This window comes from Manis pentadactyla, chromosome 6 (genome assembly GCF_030020395.1).
Source record: "Manis pentadactyla isolate mManPen7 chromosome 6, mManPen7.hap1, whole genome shotgun sequence".
Lineage (NCBI taxonomy): Eukaryota > Metazoa > Chordata > Mammalia > Pholidota > Manidae > Manis > Manis pentadactyla.
In genome coordinates, this window is record NC_080024.1 from 56,343,171 (window position 1) to 56,362,764 (window position 19,594).

Below are 19,594 nucleotides of genomic sequence, written 5' to 3' on the forward strand. Positions count from 1 at the left end.
TGGATCTTTTACTGATGCATTGTTTTGTAACATTTATCATGTGGAAAATACTGATTCTCTGAGTTATGTACATCTTCTAAGTGTTAACACAGTAACATTATCAAAATTAAATTAACATGTTAATGTAATACCAAAAATCATATTTATTAATATTGCCACCATTCTTATCAGAAAAGTCTAATTATTGGGAACCTGTCAAGCCCACAGGGATGGATATACATTTTCCAAAATTCTAATTTTCTCCTGAAAACTCTAACTTTATCATGGTGGCAAATACCATGGTGGTTAGTTATTTCCCTTGAAGTGACAGTCTCACTTCATTTATATTTGAGAAAATAACTGCCAAATAGCTAACAAGTATAGTTTACCATTCTTTCAATTAAAATGAAAGCTAATAACTCATCTTGCAAACCATAGTCACACAAGTGCTTCTCCTTGATGTAACTGTCAGTGTTGTACATCTGTCTTGAACAGACATGCTGTATACAAACTTCATATTTTGTTACTCAGATTATTATAAATGCCTACACTCAAGGACTGAAACTTAATAAAATTAATAATTTTCTGCTGCTTCTTTAAGGGCATTCTTAAGTGAAACTGGCTCTTTTTCCTACTACAAGAGTGAGGTGGTAAAGAGCACAATGACTGCGAGTAACGTTGGGTGCCCTGATTGGTGTTCAGGCCGCAGCAGTTTTAACTCCCTTGCATTTGGACTCCCCATGCTGATTACAGTACAGTGAAAGGCAAATAATGTGTTGGTATTATTATGAAAATAGTTTTGACCTCGCCTACCACCTGACAGGTCTCAATGATCCCCACAGGGACTCACAGGCCATACGCTAAAACTACTGCTTCATTCAGTTAATGAAATCCAGTTGTCATTGCATAAGATATTTCAGTAAGTAGATTTTCAAGTGGAGAGTTGAGGAGAGGATAATGTAAAGGACTAGACAATTCATCTGACCTTCATTCTTTCATAAAATCTTCTGGAGCTGGCATAAGAAAATGGCCACAGCAGGAAGTGCACATAGCTTTAGTAATTAGCACCTTAGAGTGGCCCAGGTGTACTTGTGTTTTAGGTCTTACAGCATTTGGGAAAACAGCAGGAGTGCCTGTCTTCCTACTGTTGAATACTGAATAGTTTCCTCTTTTAAAAGTCTGTCTAATAATAAACTAGACAACTTTATATTATTTCTTGAAATCATTTGTTATAAATATTCTTAAGGAGATTTGTATGTCAGCTGAGGGCTGAATGATAACTCTCCATTTCTATTAAATGATTAATTCTTCATAGTGTGAAGTTCTCTGCTAACATTGAATTTTATAGTGGCTCCTGATTTATACTGCCTAGTTAAATATAAATAAATTAGCATTTTTCTTAAAATGAGTTGACCCCAAAACTTTGTGTTAAAAATTTCTTGTTAAAATAGAAGTGCAAATACAGGGCATAAATCTGCAAAGAAGTAAAAAGCTAACCTTTTCAAACAATATTGCTTCTCTCTCACTTACCAACTTTACATTTCCCTGTATGGCGCCGGAAGATGACTGGATAGCCAGAGACGGGTAAGATTCTTCAAGGGAGGAACAACCTAAGACAGGCACAGTCGCAGGGGGGCCATCAGGTGAGAAATTGGGGATCAACAGAGGTGAGGCTTAGAACCTCACCCCCCCTGTTTTGAGAGAAATCTTCTGCATCTGTGGATGTTTTGTTGCCCTTGTCTAGCTTGGATTAATACTTAGTCTATAGGCACACACCTGATCATCTACATTTGCCCTCTTAAAGCACTAAACTATGTTTTCTACCTTTATCTTGCATCTACCTACCACTTCAGCATTTTATTAAAAGAAATAATAATAATAAAAATAATAAGGGAGAAATGTGGGATTCACATATAAATCAAGTATAAAAATCAAACTTGACCTGATTGTTTATATTTCATAATGCATCATCAAAACCAAAAGTTTCTGTGATGACTGCCCTTGCACTGTTCACCATGTAAGAACTTATTCACTATGTAAGAATTTGTTCACCATGTAAGAACTTGTTCGTTATGCTTCAGAAGATTGGAAACTGTTGAGAATTAAAAAAAAAAAATAGAAGTGCAAATAGTCTTGACCAGGTTTCTGAAATCCTTGATCAGACTAATAGAGCACACACCATTGGCAAAATATAATTTTGATTTTTGCCATTTGTTAACTATTAACATGGTGATTGGGCTTGCATAGTCTCTTATTTACATCACTATTTTTGTCCAGTTCTGAATGTGACTTATATTTTTTACAGTAGAATAAACATTTTTATTAGGAGAGAGTTGTTTTTTTTTTTTGAGAGGGCATCTCTCATATTTATTGATCAAATGGTTGTTAACAACAATAGAATTCTGTATAGGGGAGTCAATGCTCAATGCACAATCATTAATCCACCCCAAGCCTAATTCTCATCAGTCTCCAATCTTCTGAAGCATAACGAACAAGTTCATACATGGTGAACAAATTCTTACATAATGAATAAGTTCTTACATGGTGAACAGTACAAGGGCAGTCATCACAGAAACTTTTGGTTTTGATCATGCATTATGAACTATAAACAATCAGGTCAAATATGAATATTTGTTTGATTTTTATACTTGATTTATATGTGGATCCCACATTTCTCCCTTTATTATTATTATTATTATTATTATTATTATTTTTAATAAAATGCTGAAGTGGTAGGTAGATGTAAGATAAAGGTAGGAAACTTAGTTTAGTGTTGTAAGAGAGCAAATGTAGATGATCAGGTGTGTGCCTGTAGACTATGTGTTAATCCAAGCTAGACAAGGGCAATAAAACATCCACGGATGCAGAAGATTTTTCTCAAAACGGGGGGTGAGACTTTTATTTTAAGAAGTGATAATCCAGTGAAGTGCTCAACTTACCAATTTTCTTAAAGGTTTTTAAGCTTCTGCTTCCATTTATATATGGAAAATTTTGGGATAGATTATAATACTCAATTTGGTAGGTAGACATTTTGATAAAAATCTCATTGCTATTTATTTAAAGTGAACACTAAATTATGCAATTGTTCCCTCTAATCTTTCAAAAAATATTTTTAGTCTGTGTTCTTGATTTCTGGATCTAACTTTAACTTTTTGTATACGTCGTCTTCTTCTTGATGATGAACCAATAATATTTTGACTACAATATGCTAGTTTTCATTCCTAATTTATTTTTCCAGTGATCTTGCTCTTTTAGAAAAGCTTCATATACTGTTGCTTTGTTCCTCTCATCTCTTCCCTGTTTCATGGCCACTTCCTGTCTGGCAGAAGAATGATACCTCTCTCTACTTGAATCAGTTACAATGATCTCTGACCACCGAGGCAGTGTCATAAGGCCTGTGTGATCATCTTTGTTGGTTGATAAACTATTAAACTATGAGAGATTTCATTCAGTGAACTGAGAGTAATCTCAGAATAAGATTCGTTTGCATCATTTGTTTATTAATATTTTGTTCAACTTACTTTGTTACTACAGAAATTCTTGATGAAGGAGACAGCGACTCAAACACAGATCAAGATGCTGGAAGTAGTGAAGAGGAGGAGGAAGAAGAAGAGGAAGAAGGAGAAGAAGATGGAGAAGGTAAAAGTATAACTTACTCAAATAATATTCTAAATACTTGGAAATTAAATTAATTTTAATATAATCCTCTAAAACGGTAGTTCTTAATTGTGAAGGGTTGGGAAGGATGCAACTGATACCTAGTGGGTGAAGACTAGGGATGTTGTCCAGCATCCTGTAAGCCACAAGACTGCTCTGCACAACCAGGCATTATCCTGCCCAAAAAGTATTGCCCAAGTTGAAAAACCCTGCTCTAAGAGTATTGAGGAAATTTATTTTTTAATATCATAAATTTAATTTGACACTTTATGCCTTTAATTCTAAACTATGAAAAAGGTGCATTCATGTTGAATGCATGTGATTTATGTAACCCTGGCATGAATGTGACAGATGAGAGCAACTAGATATTTGCTACATTAATTTTGGCGAAAATAGAGTGGGGCAGCCAAAAGCTATATTTGTACAGAGCAGGCATGATGTTCTTCCTCTTCAGCTTTGATTACATTATTACACAGAAAAATAAGCTTAGAACTTTACTTTGGTTAAGTCTCAGTTAAAATATCAGAACATACATACGTAGGATATTATTTACTACATCTCCTATCCATGTACTACATTTAACTTTAAAATTTCTTTGTTGTTGTGAAAATGCTGTTCAATAAAAACTATTCAATAATTTATAAGAAAAGTTTTCCATTCAGTAGAGAGAACATTTTGACAAGTACACAGTCATGTTGGACCCATCCAACCTGTCATGATGCTCCAACCTGGTCAATATGATGGCATGCTCTGTGGACTGAATTTCTAACCATAAGTTACAGCTCTTCCAAATCATCAAGATTCTGTTTATAATTCTAGAAATAATGCTTTACCAAACCATAGCATGAGTGCAACCTTTGATAGTATCTAAATAAGCAGGTGATACACAAACAAAATTAGTTTTCCTGGTGTGGTTCTGAACTTCTTTCAGCTGACAAAACTAATTAAAGTACTATAAAATATGGCAAAAGACTAGATATAGTTACTTTGAATTCTACAAATACTAATTTATACTGTAGAAAGAGTATTATATTAAATTCAAATTCTAAATAGATTTATGAAAAAATTTGTTATACAAAGATACATTTTCAGTGCCTCACATTTATTTTTGTATTTTCATAATTATGTTTCCTTTCAGGACAAAAAGTGACTATTCATGACAAAACAGAAATTAATCTAGTATCATTTCGTCGTACAATTTATCTTGCCATTCAGTCAAGGTAAGATACTGTAGCTCAGTTGACCCTTATTTTTGGGAGAGGATGGGCAAAGAGATGGGATTTTTAAAAATCTGATGACAAAAAGCAAAATGTCATTTCAGGGATTTCAGACTACATGTCTCTCTACCCCTGTCCCGAGTCCAAATTCATAGGTCCCTACTGTTGGTTCTTCGCTTCAAGAACAAGTTGTCTTTACTTATTTGTAAGGTCTAATTGTATTTCAGAATTAAATGTTTTTTTTTTAAGTATGTCATTCCTTATAGTTAAATATCACTAAAAAAAAACCCTGAAAACAATTCTGTATTATAGTTAGCCATATATACAGTATTTAATGTGTAGTAGAAATTAATATTTTTTCAAAATTGGTTTCTAATTCTGGTCCTAAGCAGAGAAGCACTATTTGGATAACTTGTGAACACTGATTTATTCTGCAGATGGAAATGAATATAAATGGAAATAGGAATAAGGAAGATTTTGAGTACCCTTTGAAGTAATGTTAAGTAAGAACTATGATGTCATAAAAACAACCTATTGCCTTTGAAAGCTGTGAATTTAGTTTTGAGGAGAAATAAATGAAAATATTTAATGTTTAGTAATCTGTTTTGTATGCAAATCAACCTATTGATTTAGTGGGCATAGTGTTTACATTTTACATTGGAGGAGGAACAGTTTGTTTTGTTACTAAGTTTTGTATATTTCCATTTAGTATGTTGTAATAGCAAAAGTGATTCATAAGTAGGAGTCATCTTGTTTTCAGTCTGTCTGAAAACTTTTTGGCTTTGATTCATCTTCAAAAAGAGAAATGTTAAACAGCAAACTATTGGTTAGAAATGTTTTTGGTTTATCCTTACATATTTATTTGCATTTCACATGAAAGAACTATTAAATATTGTTTTCATACAAACTTAAAGTGGAAAATGAGAAAGTCTTATTATAGGTTACTCCTCTTAGAGTTTCCTTTTGTTTGTATGTCCTTTTTTTAGAAATTGAGCAGTAGTCAATTGTAAACAGATTCATTGTTTTAATATTGCTATTAACATTAACTTTGAAGAGTTACAGTAGAGCTCTTTGAATAATTATCTAAAAGAAAATTTTCTTTTAGTTGACTTAACCTTGATAATCTCTGAATCACACAAAAGATTTGGAAAATTAAAGCATTAGACAAGTAATAGCCCTATTTCGTAGTGAGACCAATCCTAGTAGCAGTAACTAATATCTTATGTGTCACTATTTGTTAGGAGTTCTGAGCCCCTAAATGTCTAGTAAAAAAAAATGTATATATGACAATGGTTACTATATTTAAAAGCTTATGCAAATTTTAGGATAGAAACATAAGACTGATAAAAAGATGTTTAGACAAGGTTGGGAGATTCATGTAAAGGGATTATAAAACAAAAAATGTTATCAAATATCACTAGAGGAGTAAGTGCTCTTACTGGTCATTAAGACAGTTGAAATTTTTTTTCTTAACTAACAATACTCAGTACTAATGATTTTAGTGATATGTGCATCAACATTACTGGTTGGAATTTAAATTTAAATTACACTCATGGAAAGCCTTTTGGTAATAAGAGTCAATGGTTTAGTGTCTGTGCCATTCGATCCTTCGTTTTCATTGTATTAAATAAATACATATTGACAGAATTATATACAGAATTGTTCAGTGCAAAAAAAAGAGTCTTACTATTACAAATAATCAAAATGTCCAGTTTATGCTACCGTTAAAAATTAGGTTAATGGAGAATTGTTATTGATGTGAACAAGTGGTTTGATTTGATGTTAGCTGGGGAAAAAGTATATAAAATATAAACTATTATGCCAGTAATATTATCTTAACTATTTAAATAGGTAGGCAGATTCTAGAAGTAATACATAATCTATTAACAGTGATTATCTTGAGAGGAGGTTGGATTACAGATTTTTGAGTAGTAGTTTTTTCCAGTTTTTTGTATTTTCCTGAAGTCTTATGTTAGTAGTATACCGACCTAGAAACCAAGAATGAAATATAATCACCAAGTCAGATGACAATCTGACATTTTATACAAATAGTTCCCTTTTGGAAACCTTAAGAACAAAACTAAGTTCTGACAGCTGAACTCTGTGATTTTATTTTATTTATTTACTTTTATTTTTTAATTTTCTTTTTTTATTTTGATATCATTAATGTACAATTGCATGAGCAACATTATGGTTACTAGACTCCTCCCATTATCAAGTCCCCACCACATACCCCATTACAGTCACTGTCCATCAGCGTAGTAAGATACTATAGAGTCACTACTTGTCTTCTCTATGCTATACTGCCTTGCCTACCCCATGCCCCCACCTCCACATTATGTGTGCTAATCGTAATGCCCTTTTTTCCCCTTATCCCTCCTTCCCACCCATCCTCCCCAGTCCCTTTCCCTTTGGTAACTGTTAGTCCATTCTTTAGTTCTGTGAGTCTGCTGCTGTTTTGTCTTCAGTTTTTTCTTTGTTTTTATATTCCACAGATGAGTGGAATCATTTGATACTTGCCTTTCTCCACCTGGCTTTTTCACTGAGCATAATACCCTCTAGCTCTATCCACGTTGTTGCAAATAGTAGGATTTGTTTTCTTCTTATGGCTGAATAATATTCCATTGTGTATATGTACCACATCTTCTTTATCCATTCATGTACTGATGGACATTTAGGTTGCTTCCATTTCTTGGCTATTGTAAATAGTGCTGTGATAAACATAGGGGTGCATCTGTCTTTTTCAAACTGGGCTGCTGCATTCTTAGGGTGAATTCCTAGGAGTGGAATTCCTGGGTCAAATGGTATTTCTATTTTTAGTTTTCAGAGTAACCTCCATACTGCTTCCCACAGTGGTTGAACTAATTTGCATTCCCACCAGCAGTGTAAGAGTGTTCCCCTTTTTCTGCATCCTCGCCAACAATTGTTGGTGTTGGTCTTTTGGATGTTGGCCATCCTTACTGGTGTGAGGTGATATCTCATTGTGGTTTTAATTTGCATTTCTCTAATGATTAGCGATGTGGAGCATCTTTTCATGTGCCTGTTGACTATCTGAATTTCTTCTTTGGAGAAGTGTCTGTTCAGCTCCTCTGCCCATTTTTTAATTGGCTTATTTGCTTTCTGTTTGTTGAGGTGTGATGTAATTTTTTAATTTATTTTCATTTCAGACTTGTTGAGTGATCTCACCAGTACTCTTACCTTCTTACTGTTCTGGCCCCTTCAATGACCTCTTTTAATTATACCAAACATAAAACTTACAAATGACTTTGCTTTTGAATATTAAGATATTCCTCTTTGATCCAGTCTGGTTTTTATTATTGAAACTATAGTATCAGAGGGAGGTTGGACTATCATGTTCTTACCAATTTAAAGTTTCTTCATTTGGAAACATCAACAAAACCGTTTGTAAACAAAACATGAAAACCAGTGTCATGTAAATCTTTTTTCTTTACCCTTCTCTCAGTCACTGTTGATTTGTGTTAAAGCTGGAATTCCATTTGGTTTAGCAACAAGCTAAGAACTAAAATATCAAGCATATCTAATTCACTTAATATTTATATTTAGTGCAACTTCGAATAACTTTAGGGAGTCATCAAATCTTTTTAAAATAAAACAAGATATTTAAAATCTTTTTAAAATAAAAAAGGAAAACAGACTCTTACAGTTTACCTTCTGTCTGATCCTTCACTTAATAGGGAAAAGAAAAGTTGTAAAATTTTTCCATCGACTACTTGACTTGCTTTCAGAAATTGCAGGGTGTTTTCCTGAGTGCTAATCCTGTTAAAAAAAAAAGAATAAAAGAAAATGTCACATCTTTTTAAATACTTTTTGCTATTGCTGTATATTAAAGTTTATCAACTACTGTTTAATATTTTCATGTTACTGTGACGTATTGTTTAATCTTACCTATATGTATAATCTGTAAGGGGTACAAATTAACCATAAAACTAAATTCATAATTATTATATTTCAGTGGGTTATTATTTTTTACCGCTGTTATCAAAGAATGAGGGCTTGAACATTCTACAAAAAGTACAAATATATTGGCATTATCCCTGAATCACATTCACATTGTTTTGATAATTCTCACAAATAAAGCATTTGAAAATATTTTTAGTGCAATTTATATGAATGTTATATAAAAGCAAACTTTTTTCCTTTTAAGCGACTCGGTCATTTACTATTTTTGTGCTTAGTTTTTACAAACTGTAGAAGCCCTGTGCTTGGTTATGAATTAAAGTGATTTGTAAATGTGATTGAGCAGTAGATGTCATGCTGGGTTTCTGGAGTATCTTTAACCTCTTCCTGACTTAGATCAGAGAGAACTGGAAATACTTAGCAGTGTAATAAAAATTGTCTACTTTCTGTGTCTATATATTTGCCTATTCTGGACATTTTATATATAAATGAAATCATACTGTATATATAGCCTTTTTTGTCTGACTTTCTTTTACTAGCATAATTCAAAGTTGCATCCACATTGTAGCATATATCAATTATTCATTCTTTATAGAGTTTAGAGCTATGCCTTTTTTATATACACAATACAATATGAAATTATAGTAAAATATTTAAGACAATTATTACAGTAAGGTTCTTACATATAAAAAAGTACTACATTTTAACTATGTTGAAAGTTTTTAACCTAACTATTGTGACCATTTTCATCTCTACAGTTTAGATTTTGAAGAATGTGCTCACAAATTGTTGAAAATGGAGTTTCCTGAAAGCCAAACAGTATGTTTACTTTTTTTTCTATTAGAAAATATGTATTGGCTATAAAAATGTTTAAGACAGTTAAAAGGTTTCATCACTTGCAACAACTCAGTACTAAATATTCATATTTTAAATGTAGATTTTCTAAAATTTTAAAATAATTCAAAACTCAGGAGTAGTTGAGAGTTCATATATGCTATTCACTCCAGTGAACTATATCAGCTGTTTGAATGGGATATGGGAAAAGGAGGGAATCTCCCTGGAACCACTGCAATTTACATAAATGTCTGAATGGTTGCTTGTAAATCAAATAGTGGCTTAAATACAGTAGGAAATTTGTTCCTCAATGAATTACATGGTCCATCTACTTTATTCACTAAAGCATTCTTTTGTGGTAGAAATTATAAAGATCACTGTGCATGTTGTTAAATTCTTTAATAGAATAATATGAAAGAATCTGTATCTTTTTTTTCATTCATTGATTCATTCAGTAATTGTGTTCAACATATACTGTATGTCAAGTACTCTGCCTGTGAGAGATTCAGCAATCCATAAAGTACATATTATCCCCCTCTTCACCATTGGACTCACAGTGTAAAAACTCAGTATACTTAGCCATTCAAAGTATCATAGAACCCTAATAGAAAGGATAATAAAGACTAGATGAAATGGATTCCTTTGCGCATTTTTTTCTAGTTGTATTATGTGTATTGCCTTCTGCCCATCTACATTTTAGATCCTTGGAATCTGGGCCAAGACTTTCAGGGTTTTTGTATTTCACATCTTGCTTTACATGTAGTAGACTCAGCACAAATGCCAGAGTTAATGTATATGCTCTATTAGGCTGTTTGGTCTCTAGTTCTTCTAAAAGATCTCCTTCACTATCTGAGTTAAGTTCAAGAGATACAAGTCCTTTGTCTTAAGACTTTAAGTATGCTCTGTTACAGGAATTGGCACCATTCATTTTTGTAAATAAAATTTTATTGAAATGCAGCCATGCCCATTCGTTGATATATATGGCTGCTTTCACCCAATAGCAGTGGAATTGACTAATTGCAACAGAAGCCAGATGGCCTCTAAAGCCTAAAATATTTACTACCTACCTTACACAGAAAAATTTACCAACGTGTGTTCTAGAACATTGATTCTTGAAATGACATGGCATTGAATTTTAAAAAGAAATGATTCATTTCAAGTTTTAAACATCATTTTTTCCCACTTAAAGTTTATTTATTAGTATATTTGTTTGTACTTTGGGTGCACTTGACATGTCATCACTGGAAGGAAATAAGTTAGTGAATTAACCTTTAAAATTATAATTGAAACTGAAATTACTGTATTATCTTGTCACATTATTTGATGAGTATAATTAAATCATTATAAATTTTATTAATATTAATCCAGAGAATAGTTGTCCTAGAACTAACCTCAAAATATTTTGATAACGTTTGGAAGAGTATTTCTTAGTGTATCTATTTTCATGTACTCAAAACACTTTCCCTAAAATCACTGTAATATTTAATTAAAATGTTAAAATACTTAATTATTATAAGCCACAGGGAATAATTCTTGTAATTGCATTTAGTCTAGGGAAGGAAGTAATTTGTTTTCAAGTTTACTGACTTTATTAGCAGTATCATAAGCATATTACCATGTTATACTGTTTAAAACCCTGATTAACATGTTACTTTAAAATACTGTTTGTAGAAAAAGTTGGAAAATGCCTTTTAATACATCAAGTTAACATAATATGGTAAAACTCAAAAGCCTCATTTTAATTATCTTTAGTACTATCTTAAATTTTGATAAAATACCTTTTCAGAATTTGGACATTTGTAAACATTCATTTAATTGAGGTACCTTGTGACTAATCTTTAAAAATAATAATTTAGTAATACAATGATGTCTAAAAATAACTCTGTATTGTGAAGTAAAGCCTTTGAGGAGATTGCCTTAAAAGTAGATTATCAGCTTTAGAACAGTGTTGTCCAATAAAACTTTCCAGTGATAGAAATATTCATGTTCTGCACTGTTCAGTACAGTAACCACTAGTCGCATGTAGCTTTTGAATACTTAAAATGTGGCTTGTATGACTGAGGAATTAAAATTTTATGTAATTTTAAGTTTAAATAGCTACATGTAGCTAGGGGCTACCATGCTGGACAACAGTATTCTAGAGTGTCTGTTTTGTGTTTATCCAGGGTTCCTTTCCTCCCCCTTGCATGTAGATATATGTAGTAAATACATACCGACTTAATTTCTTACAATATTTACAATATTTGCTTAGATTGCATCTCATGTTATTAAATATAGCAAAATGTCAAAATTCCTAATTGAAAATATAAAGGTAAAATTAAATAAAAGTAAAAATGGACTAAAAGGGTATACATTATATTTTATAGGCTTGCTGTTTGTAGAAAGCAAATATATTACAGTTGCTGTATTTGGAATAAAATAATTATAAGCTTTCTGATAAGAAAATCTCCTATAGAAGATTTATATTTATATTTAGTCAATTCTGCAGCAGTGGTCAGAGAATAAATTTATGCCTCTTTTCATTTTGTCTCCATTGATTTGTCCATGTTTCCTATGTTTTGTCACCTTTGAAATTGCTATAACTAACACATGTATTATTAGGATTATATTAGGAATTAATATTTGTTAATTGTAAATCATTTGTGATGATGAAGTATTTCCTGATCCTGGATTTATTCTTGTGTTTATTAGTTCAACAGAATTTTCATAGGGTTTCAAGGCATGTAAATAACTGATTGAACAATGTTATTCCAGCAGTTATGGAATAACTGCATCTGTTTGTATAGACAGACCTATGTGCATACCATGTATCTTGCTGCTAGAAAAATTCAGCCTTAATTATTCTAATTAAATATATTCCTTAATAACTGAGCTTAAATCTTTGGAAGGTATATAACCGAGTTGTTACATGTTGTATTGGTGATCTGTATTTAAAAGAATTCTGTGTCAGTCTTTTTAGAATACAGTATATTCAGTCTCTTGATATATTTGTTTCATATACAAGGTTTTCTGGAAGTGGTACATACATACTTACATGAATTTAGAATTCTCTAATCAATCTAATTAGCATAAACAACTATGGAACCTGTCAGCCATGGTTTAAAGAACTGTAGGCTTGACATAGATTGAATTTTTTATTTTGTCTTAGTAACTAAAGTTCACAAAGCTTTGGAAGTGTTCTGTTTTTAAAACCTTATTTAAAAATTCTGGTTGTCGATATCATATAAATTATTATGCAGCGTGGATTCATTGTTTTGAATCATGAATATAATTTGTTTTCTGAATAGAAAGAACTCTGCAACATGATACTTGATTGCTGTGCCCAACAAAGGACATATGAGAAATTTTTTGGCTTATTAGCTGGGGTGAGTTCCAGCCTCATTTTTCTTGTTGAAATTTAATGATCTAGCCTTTTTTTTTCCTTGTTAAAATTTAATGAAATCAATATGGGAATTATTAATATGAATATTGTGAATTAATAGGTCTACTTGTGGCCTTGTCTAATATATAATGACGTATCTTTGCTAAAAGCAAATTGTTCCCCCTCCCTTGGGTTTCCCACTCTCTGCAGCTTCCACCCTTCCCACTTTATTTTTATAGTGTCTTAACATTGCATTGCACTCTTCCAGAACTTTTTGAAATTATACATGCTTTGTAACAATTTCCGAAAGAAGACAATTAAATGCTGTTTTTTTCCAAAATTAAAAAGCAATTTCTGAAGTCAGGTACATATTCAGGCAACACAAATAGAGTATGAGCTAAAATAATTTTTAAGTCTAAACTCTACCCACAGAGAAGTATATTTGTATAGTAGACACGTGTATGTGTCTGTGATCAGTTAGCTGTCTGTATAATTTTCTTTTAGCATATGAGTCCCAGGTAGATAGAGACGATACATATTAACTTTTTTTTTTTTTTTTTTTTCTGCTCTGAGTAGAGTTTTTTTTTTTTTTTTTTTTTTAATAATTATTTTTTATTGAAGGGTAGTTGACACACAGTATTACATTACATGAGTTTCAAGTGTACAACAGAGTGGTAGAACATTTATATACATAATTCTAGGTTCCAGCTATCACCCTACCAGGCTGTTACAATATCTTGACTATATTCCTTATGCTATACCTTACATCCCGGTTACTAATTTATTTTACCATTGGAAGTCTGTCCTTTTTTTTTTTTTTTTTTTTTTTTTTTGTGAGGGCATCTCTCATATTTATTGATCAAATGGTTGTTAACGACAATAAAATTCTGTATAGGGGAGTCAATGCTCAATGCACAATCATTATTCCACCCCAAGCCTAATTTTTGTCAGTCTCCAATCTTCTGAGGCATAACAAACAAGTTTTTACATGTAGAACAAATTCTTACATAATGAATAAGTTACATAGTGAACAGTACAAGGGCAGTCATCACAGAAACTTTCGGTTTTGCTCATGCATTATGAACTATAAACAGTCAGTTCAAATATGAATACTCATTTGGTTTTTATACTTGATTTATATGTGGATACCACATTTCTCTCTTTATTATTATTATTTTTAATAAAATGCTGAAGTGGTAGGTAGATACAAGATAAAGGTAGAAAATATAGTTTAGTGTTGTAAGAGAGCACATGTAGATGATCAGGTGTGTGCCTGTAGACTATGTGTTAATCCAAGCTAGACAAGGGCAATAAAACATCCACGTATGCAGAAGATTTCTCTCAGAACGGGGGGGTGAGGTTCTAAGCCTCACCTCTGTTGATCCCCAATTTCTCACCTGATGGCCCCCCTGCGACTGTGCCTGTCTTAGGTTGTTCCTCCCTTGAGGAATCTTACCCGTCTCTGGCTAACCAGTCATCTTCCGGGGCCATACAGGGAAATGTGAAGTTGGTAAGTGAGAGAGAAGCCTTTTTGTTTGAAAAAGTTAGCTTTTTACTTCTTTGCATATTTATGCCCTGTGGCTTCTATGCCCATCATTTGTCTTGAGGTATCTTTACCACTTGGAAGAATTATGATACTCGGTAAATTTGATATGAGGCACGAATTCTATTTAAGGGTTGTAATTAGGAAGGAAGAAGAAAAGCTATAGAAGTAGCAGGCGGAAGAAAACATGGGAAGATTGATTATTTCTTTGATATATCTTCTTGTAGAGTAACTTCAGCATGTATAGGTTTTAAGCTTCTACTTAAATTGCACACACACATTAACATAATAGGAGTATAGTTACATAACCAAAGCATATCTGTAATTACTAGCCATCTGCAGTGAAACCAAGAAAACCAGTTAGGCACCTTAGGCATTTGTGAAAACTTATCTATGATATGGTGGATATTGTCCAAATGAACTTGAACAGTCTGAGAGAAATCAGACAAATTAAAACAACCCATTCCTGGGGACTGTTCACATGCCATATGTTCTTTTAACAATAAATAGTTTGTAGTTGTAAGACTTTGGAGCGCTACAATTTGCACTTCTCCAAATTCTTGGTTGAGTTCCAACAGTATAGATCCAGTCCAATTTTGTTGTTTTACTGTATGTACAGGCCAGCTTAGATATCTCCTTCCTCATTCCCATGGCAAGTCCAGGAACTGGTGGGATGAGTGCATCTACAGCTGTAGCAGTGCGTGGATCTTTGTTGGGGTTTTTTGATGATCATCTTCTGGCATGAGTCTTCCAGAGAGTGCAGATGTTGGAAGTTCTTTTTCATATCGTATCTTAGTTCATTTTCGGGGTAGCCCAATTAGGCTTTGATCCTCTGTATAAACACAAACAGACCCTTTGCCTACACTTTTATATGCCCTTTATACCCTTGTGTAGAACTCGTTGGAGGTTACCACACAGGAACTGCCCTTTTTTTTTTTTTTTTTTTTGCTATCACTAATCTACACTTACATGACGAATATTATGTTTACTAGGCTCTCCCCTATACCAGGTCTCCCCTATAAACCCCTTTACAGTCACTGTCCATCAGCATAGCAAAATGTTGTAGAATCACTACTTGCCTTCTCTGTGTTGTACAGCCCTCCCTTTTCTCCTACCCCCCCATGCATGTTAATCTTAATACCCCCCCCTTTTCCCTCCCTACCCATCCATCCTCCCCAGTCCCTTTCCCTTTGGTACCTGTTAGTCCATTCTTGAGTTCTGTGATTCTGCTGCTGTTTTGTTCCTTCAGTTTTTCCTTTGTTCTTATATTCCACAGATAAGTGAAATCATTTGGTATTTCTCTTTCTCCGCTTGGCTTGTTTCACTGAGCATAATACCCTCCAGCTCCATCCATGTTGCTGCAAATGATTGGATTTGCCCTTTTCTTATAGCTGAGTAGTATTCCATTGTGTATATGTACCACATCTTCTTTATCCATTCATCTATTGATGGACATTTAGGTTGCTTCCAATTCTTGGCTATTGTAAATAGTGCTGCAATAAACATAGGGGTGCATCTGTCTTTCTCAAACTTGATTGCTGCATTCTTAGGGTAAATTCCTAGGAGTGCAATTCCTGGGTCAAATGGTAAGTCTGTTTTGAGCATTTTGATGTACCTCCATACTGCTTTCCACAATGGTTGAACTAACTTACATTCCCACCAGCAGTGTAGGAGGGTTCCCCTTTCTCCACAGCCTCGCCAACATTTGTTGTTGTTTGTCTTTTGGATGGCAGCCATCCTTACTGGTGTGAGGTGATACCTCATTGTAGTTTTAATTTGCATTTCTCTGATAATTAGCGATGTGGAGCATCTTTTCATGTGTCTGTTGGCCATCTGTATTTCTTTTTTGGAGAACTGTCTGTTCAGTTCCTCTGCCCATTTTTTAATTGGGTTATTTGTTTTTTGTTTGTTGAGGCGTGAGAGCTCCTTATATATTCTGGACGTCAAGCCTTTATCGGATGTGTCATTTTCAAATATATTCTCCCATACTGTAGGGATCCTTCTTGTTCTATTGATGGTGTCTTTTGCTGTACAGAAGCTTTTCAGCTTAATATAGTCCCACTTACTCATTTTTGCTGTTGTTTTCCTTGCCCGGGGAGATATGTTCAAGAAGAGGTCACTCATGTTTATGTCTAAGAGGTTTTCGCCTATGTTTTCTTCCAAGAGTTTAATGGTTTCATGGCTTACATTCAGGTCTTTGATCCATTTTGAGTTTACCTTTGTATATGGGGTTAGACAATGGTCCAGTTTCATTCTCCTACATGTAGCTGTCCAGTTTTGCCAGCACCACCTGTTGAAGAGACTGTCATTTCGCCATTGTATGTCCATGGCTCCTTTATCAAATATTAATTGACCATATATGTCTGGGTTAATGTCTGGATTCTCTAGTCTGTTCCATTGGTCTGTGGCTCTGCTCTTGTGCCAGTACCAAATTGTCTTGATTACTATGGCTTTATAGTAGAGCTTGAAGTTGGGGAGTGAGATCCCCCCTACTTTATTCTTCTTTCTCAGGATTGCTTTGGCTATTCGGGGTCTTTGGTGTTTCCATATGAATTTTTGAATTATTTGTTCCAGTTCATTGAAGAATGTTGCTGGTAGTTTCATAGGGATTGCATCAAATCTGTATATTGCTTTGGGCAGGATGGCCATTTTAACGATATTAATTCTTCCTAGCCACGAGCATGGGATGAGTTTCCATCTGTTAGTGTCCCCTTTAATTTCTCTTAAGAGTGACTTGTAGTTTTCAGAGTATAAGTCTTTCACTTCTTTGGTTAGGTTTATTCCTAAGTATTTTATTTTTTTTGATGCAATTGTGAATGGAGTTGTTTTCCTGATTTCTCTCTCTGTTGGTTCATTGTTAGTATATAGGAAAGCCACAGATTTCTGTGTGTTGATTTTGTATCCTGCAACTTTGCTGTATTCCGATATCAGTTCTAGTAGTTTTGGGGTGGAGTCTTTAGGGTTTTTTATGTACAGTATCATGTCATCTGCAAATAGTGACAGTTTAACTTCTTCTTTACCAATCTGGATTCCTTGTATTTCTTTATTTTGTCTGATTGCCGTGGCTAGGACCTCCAGTACTATGTTAAATAACAGTGGAGAGAGTGGGCATCCCTGTCTAGTTCCCGATCTCAGAGGAAATGCTTTCAGCTTCTCGCTGTTCAATATAATGTTGGCTGTGGGTTTATCATAGATGGCCTTTATTATGTTGAGGTACTTGCCCTCTATTCCCATTTTTGCTGAGAGTTTTTAACATGAATGGATGTTGAACTTTGTCAAATGCTTTTTCAGCATCTATGGAGATGATCATGTGGTTTTTGTCTTTCTTTTTGTTGATGTGGTGGATGATGTTGATGGACTTTCGAATGTTGTACCATCCTTGCATCCCTGGAATGAATCCCACTTGGTCATGGTGTATGATCCTTTTGATGTATTTTTGAATTCGGTTTGCTAATATTTTGTTGAGTATTTTTGCATCTACGTTCATCAGGGATATTGGTCTGTAGTTTTCTTTTTTGGTGGTGTCTTTGCCTGGTTTTGGTATTAGGGTGATGTTAGCTTCATAGAATGAGTTTGGGAGTATCCCCTCCTCCTCTATTTTTTGGAAAACTTTAAGGAGAATGGGTATTATGTCTTCCCTGTATGTCTGATAAAATTCCGAGTTAAATCCATCTGGCCCGGGGGTTTTGTTCTTTGGTAGTTTTTTGATTACCTCTTCAATTTCGTTGCTGGTAATTGGTCTGTTTAGATTTTCTGTTTCTTCCTGGGTCAATCTTGGAAGGTTATATTTTTCTAGGAAGTTGTCCATTTCTCCTAGGTTTCCCAGCTTGTTGGCATATAGGTTTTCATAGTATTCTCCAATAATTCTTTGCATTTCCGTGGGGTCCGTCGTGATTTTTCCTTTCTCGTTTCTGATACTGTTGATTTGTGTTGATTCTCTTTTCTTCTTAATAAGTCTGGCTAGAGGCTTATCTATTTTGTTTATTTTCTCGAAGAACCAGCTCTTGGTTTCATTGATTTTTGCTATTGTTTTATTCTTCTCAATTTTATTTATTTCTTCTCTGATCTTTATTATGTCCCTCCTTCTACTGACCTTAGGCCTCATCTGTTCTTCTTTTTCCAATTTCGATAATTGTGACATTAGACCCTTCATTTGGGATTGCTCTTCCTTTTTTAAATATGCTTGGATTGCTATATACTTTCCTCTTAAGACTGCTTTTGCTGTGTCCCACAGAAGTTGGGGCTTAGTGTTGTTGTTGTCATTTGTTTCCATATATTGCTGGATCTCCATTTTGATTTGGTCATTGATCCATTGATTATTTAGGAGCGTGTTGTTAAGCCTCCATGTGTTTGTGAGCCTCTTTGCTTTCTTTGTACAGTTTATTTCTAGTTTTATGCCTTTGTGGTCTGAAAAGTTGGTTGGTAGGATTTCAATCTTTTGGAATTTTCTGAGGCTCTTTTTGTGGCCTAGTATGTGGTCTATTCTGGAGAATGTTCCATGTGCACTTGAGAAGAATGTATATCCCGCTGCTTTTGGATGTAGAGTTCTATAGATGTCTATTAGGTCCATCTGCTCTACTGTGTTGTTCAGTGCTTCCGTGTCCTTACTTATTTTCTGCCCAGTGGATCTATCCTTTGGGGTGAGTGGTGTGTTGAAGTCTCCTAGAATGAATGCATTGCAGTCTATATCCCCCTTTAGTTCTGTTAGTATTTGTTTCACATATGCTGGTGCTCCTGTGTTGGGTGCATATATATTTAGAATGGTTATATCCTCTTGTTTGACTGAGCCCTTTATCATTATGTAGTGTCCTTCTTTATCTCTTGTTACTTTCTTTGTTTTGAAGTCTATTTTGTCTGATATTAGTACTGCAACCCCTGCTTTCTTCTCACTGTTGTTTGCTTGAAATATGTTTTTCCATCCCTTGACTTTTAGTCTGTACATGTCTTTGGGTTTGAGGTGAGTTTCTTGTAAGCAGCATATAGATGGGTCTTGCTTTTTTATCCATTCTGTTACTCTGTGTCTTTTGATTGGTGCATTCAACCCATTAACATTTAGGGTGACTATTGAAAGATATGTACTGATTG

The 19,594-nt window shown here is 33.8% G+C and overlaps 1 protein-coding gene across 1 annotated transcript in view; it reads left to right on the forward strand.

Moving 5' to 3' along the window:
- Positions 1–19,594, forward strand: part of CWC22 (CWC22 spliceosome associated protein homolog) — a 59,975-nt gene that overhangs the window by 29,126 nt on the left and 11,255 nt on the right. The window contains exons 12-15 of the mRNA XM_036879454.2: positions 3,514–3,618; positions 4,775–4,856; positions 9,530–9,590; positions 12,893–12,970. Coding sequence (XP_036735349.2) covers positions 3,514–3,618; positions 4,775–4,856; positions 9,530–9,590; positions 12,893–12,970 — 326 coding nt within the window. The remainder of the gene's footprint in view (positions 1–3,513; positions 3,619–4,774; positions 4,857–9,529; positions 9,591–12,892; positions 12,971–19,594) is intronic.